Source organism: Vipera ursinii (assembly GCF_947247035.1).
Source record: "Vipera ursinii genome assembly, chromosome: 6".
Lineage (NCBI taxonomy): Eukaryota > Metazoa > Chordata > Lepidosauria > Squamata > Viperidae > Vipera > Vipera ursinii.
The window spans coordinates 31,246,367-31,251,122 of record NC_139515.1 but is presented as its reverse complement, the minus strand read 5'-3'; the positions used below and the strand labels follow the sequence as shown (position 1 = coordinate 31,251,122).

General features: G+C 44.8%; 1 protein-coding gene across 1 annotated transcript; it reads right to left on the bottom strand.

The window, feature by feature from the left end:
- Positions 1-345: 345 nt before the first annotated feature.
- On the bottom strand, positions 346-1,458 carry GPR85 (G protein-coupled receptor 85; the record flags this gene model as incomplete). Its single annotated transcript, XM_083365535.1, has 1 exon — positions 346-1,458. The coding sequence occupies one exon, from the start codon at positions 1,456-1,458 to the stop codon at positions 346-348; it is 1,113 nt and encodes a 370-aa protein (XP_083221661.1).
- Between the last annotated feature and the right edge of the window lie 3,298 nt (positions 1,459-4,756).

Below are 4,756 nucleotides of genomic sequence, written 5' to 3'. Positions count from 1 at the left end.
TGCTGATATATTTAGCACCTGCTACTCTCTGACTCATTACCTAGATTTCAACCATATCAAAGCAATTTAGGACAATGGCTCAGTCCTTTATTCTTAATTACAAACCTCCCCGAATGGTCAGCAGGAATAAGTTTAGATTTCAAAATAGGATTTCTTGATAAGCTATTGCAAAAATGGCAGAATATTGTTGCCCAAATCCTTACAATTGCTGACATTCCCCCTTTAATGCTGTTCTCTTCCTTCTCATCATCTTCTTCTCCGCTAGACAGGGCAACAGTAACCCCACAATTGCCTAGTAGAGAAGGGTAGTGTTTTCACAAGACTAAAGATTTTACAGATGCTCCCTCATATAACACAGTAAGGTTCCCTTGGTAACCTGGATTTTCTGCAGTAAAGAAGGGTTGTGCTGAAGCAGCGCCTCAGCTCTCTGTTGGAGAAAATGCACACAAAAGGATTGATTCCAGCTTGGGCAAAACTCATCCAAACAGCGGCTGTTAGAAATCCCCCAGGAACCACAGGGCCTCTTGTAAAAACTCTCCAGTAACAGGCAACCAGATAGGGCCCCCACAAGGTGAGAAAGAGGAATGTCATTATATAGAACATTCTACTGATTCGTTTTTCCATTTTGAATTCATCCAACACAAGTAGCCTTCTCCTACTTGTGGTGTTAGCATTTTGCCGGATCCCAAGCAAGGTAGGTGGTGTGGGGCCCCTTCCAAATCCGGCCAGCCAATTTGCAGCTGCTTGACCACTGGCTCCAGGACCATGAAATGTCCAGTTCTGGCTCACCGCAGCAACAAACTGAACAGGCTTCATTTTCCTACGATCATGAACAAAAAAGATCAGCTTGAGGTAGACAAGCTGTGTGGCTAGAAGGATGAGAGCAAGAAGCAGCATGAATCCCAGCGAATCATTGGCTCTAAAGGAACGATGCTGAAAGGTACACTGGTCTTCCTCCCTAATAAATGAATATGTGCCCACATCCAATACTGGAGGGAAAGCCATAGCTACAGATAGGGTCCACACCATACAAATCACTGCTAAACAAGTCCAAAAGGACAGTCTTTTTGTATAAAAGCGGTGGTGGGCAATGGCTAAGTATCTGGTGACGCTTATGCAGAACAGCATGAAAGCTGTGTGGAAACAGGACAAAACACCCAAGAAGGCAATCACTTTGCAAGTCAGGGTCCCATACGTCCAAGATGATCCATTTTTCACAGAAGTAAAAACAAATGGGAAACAAATTGCAGATCTGAGGATATCTGAGCAGCAAAGATCCAAGAGGAAGTAATAAGGAGCTCTATGTAAGGACTTGTCTTTAATGAGCAAAATGGAGATCAGGAGGTTCCCCACTACACTTACTCCTATGATGAATCCCAGAGAAGTCAATTTCAAAAATGCTGTTAAAGGGGAAAGATTTTGCAAAATGTTGTCAGCTGCATGGCTGTAGTTCGCCATAGATGGATGGAAGATAAGAAGGTTGCCTTAGTCAAGTTTCATGATCTATATATATGAATAAGGAACAAAGAGATCCATACATCTTACTGTGAATGTATTCCAAAAGCAGGTCTGACCTGGGATTTAATTACATAGTATGTTCTCTTTTCTTCCATCCGATTTGTCATGCCATCAAAATATCTGAAATGAAAAAAAAATCAAGCCATCAGGCCTTAATTTAACATACAAATAATACCAGGATGAGCTAACCAATATGTTAATTTATGGAGAGCCAAAGGAAGTTGCAAGTTGGAGTACTATTATTTTTTGAGGGAAATTCAATGAGAACTGCACACCTACTATGCAATGGTTTAGGTTTATTCACAATCCCTCAGGTTGTTTACAGTCAAATCTCTGGGCAAGGTGAAAAACCTGTACTTTCCCTGCTTCCAAACAGCTGGATTCATACAAGATAATTCCAAGTACTATTGATACTGGTATATTTTGAAAATAAAATGGGAAGTTTGTTGAATAGCTTAGTCTTGTCACCTTTTTTGTTTATATGATGTGCTTCAAGGAAGATGCTGGGCTAACATGGAATACATCCAAAAGAAACCCTGCAGAATGTATGTTTTCTAACCCAACTTACCAATACATATAATCACACTCTGCTAGTTTATCCACCCTGAAAGAAGATAACAGAAACACAATTTCCCCAGTGATTTGGGTTCAACCCCTCCTCAGACTTGTAAATAAGTGCCTGTGCTAAAGAGTTGACAGCCCTGTGTTTTATGGGCTTTTGTGTCTTCTTATGATACGGAGTTGGGGAAAAGCAGAGCAATACTGAATATATCCAGGGAGATAATCATGTGTGTCTAGGAAACATACCCCAGGAATAACATCTCATTCAGACATTTTCCACCCAGGTTACCACAAAATGCAAAGATCCATATTTGGACCATTGAACTTCAGGATTTGTTTTGATACTCTCTCCCAGAAACAGTTCCTGGACCTAGAATAAAATGTCCTGCTACTTCCAGGGATTTGGGGGTAGGAGAGTCATTCAAGGCGGCAGCAGGCAAGGCTGCTTGTTCGCCTCTTTCCCTGTAGTGTTCCTGCATCCCCCGCCCTCGCTTCTCGGGTTTACAACACCGCATCCAAGGAAAAGCCCTTCCACCATTCCACCATCCAGGAATTTTGCCTGACTGCTGCTGCTGCTGGTCGGTAAACAAGAGCTCGATCGGATCACGACAGCATTGTTCCAAAAACAGACACATCAACATAAACACATATAGCCTCCATCAATCAAACAAACCCTCCGACCCCGCGAAATGTGCTCCCCTCCACCTCCAGTCCCCTCTTCCATGTATATCCACAGGGCGTCGAGAGGCCAGCAGATGCAAAGGGTCTGGTTTCGGAGCTCCGGGCTTCACCTGCTGGGGGCATCGCCTCTCAGACGCCGACTTTGCCCTTCATCAACTGATTCAAAAATGACACCACCACCCCGAGAAATCACCATAATACCCGATCAACCTGAAGGATAGAGAAAGGGGGGTCCTTCCAGCCCCGCTCCAACTGCTACGTCGTATCTCCCTTCTTCAAACAGCTAAATCCCGAGTCACACACATACACGCGCGCGGCGTTCCCCTTATACCTGTAGGTGATGGAGAAAGAGGAGATAAAGAGACCCCCCCTTACCAGATCTTCTTTTTTCTATTTGCTGGTATTTTCATGCCTTGATTTATTTCTTTATTTCCTGGGCTCCTCGGATGCTCAAGCTCCGGAATCAGTGGGCTCAGCCGGCGCATGCTCAGTGAACCTCCGTGAGCGCTTAGCCTCGTCTTCCCTGTTGCAGCCACAGAACCTCTCCCACTAACGCAGCAGCAGCCGCCAGTTCCCCGTCGCCGTCGCCTGGAAGAGCACGCACAGCTCCAGGAGCCGCGGGAGCAGCCAGGCAAGAGGCCGGGTGGCCGGCCGACAAAATATCTCTGCCACCGCTGCAACGCTTGGCTCGGAGTCTTGCTGGCCCGTTAGCCCTCCAAGCCCGGAGCAGGTCTGGGATGAAGCGCTCCAAGGCTCGATTAGGAACTCGCCTGTTTTCACTCCGGGAGAAGCTCCCTTTCTCCTTCCCCTCCTCACGCCCGCCATCCCCCCCTCCCCGCCGCCCCCATCTCTTTCTCCTGGCGATGACTGCATTGTTATTGCACTTGACAGAACTGTGGTGGGAGGAGGGACGAAAGATGGGGATGCTCCCTTCTGCTTCTGAACTGAATTCCTCCTATTCCTCTTTGGCAAGGAAGTGAGGAACCTTCCCTACTATTACTTGCAACAACATGGTATTTGATTTTTTTTTAATAGTAAAAGACTGCAGAAATTAGGAAGAAAAATTCAGTAAAGAGAGTAGTCTGGGCCCATTATCTGTTATGCCTAAATTCCCAGGAATTCATGATTTGCCTCATTGGGGGATGGAGGTTCTAGTTATCTGGAAATCAGCTGTGGCTCTAGCAATATTGAAAAGGTTCTTTATTGGAAATGGAGATGTGGAATTGAAAGGGTTCTGGTTTCCAGTGTGGACTGGGAGGTAGGTGGGGACACAAAGAAAAGCTAAGTCCACTTTTCTGGAAATGGGAGAGTTTGGGCCCATGTTAGAGGCAGGAATTATGACTGTTACCTTCATGCTTGTACCCCCATACACACTTTCTTCAACCCCTCTTCCTCTGATTTTAAAAAAGTTAGTGAAGGAACAGGCCCAGGACTCATCCACAAGTAAAATAATCAATATAGTTCATGCTTCAGTTGTAATTTGTTAGCAAAAAGTGCCAGCAATGTCATGGGCTGTATTGGCCTCACTGACTGGGAGTGTAGTTTGTGTAGCTGACTGCTTGCTTCTCTTTCTTTTCTTCCCTGGCTCCACATCTGTTACCCACCTTGTTTTGAAAGCAGGGGTTTCAATTTTGCTGATGGCTTCTAAAAGTGGGAATACTAAGGCTCATCACTGAGGAAGGCAAAACATTTTGAACTGATAAGCAATTAATTACTGAGTCAAGAATCAGCTCCAGGTGGCTCCATGGACAAACGGTCCCACTATGTTAACCAATCTTCAGTAATAGCTTCTTACTCTTTCAAGGACATTTCAGAAATCTTTTGGTCCCATTCATCTCTCTACCTTATCCTTTTACTTCCCTCAAGCATAATCACTTCCTCATTCATCTTCCACATGAATCACATATCCAAAGATATGAGTTTATGCTTGCTGATCCCTTAAGGGAGAAGACAATCTATATTTGGCCAAAATTGACTGATTTTTCTTGCAGCCTTG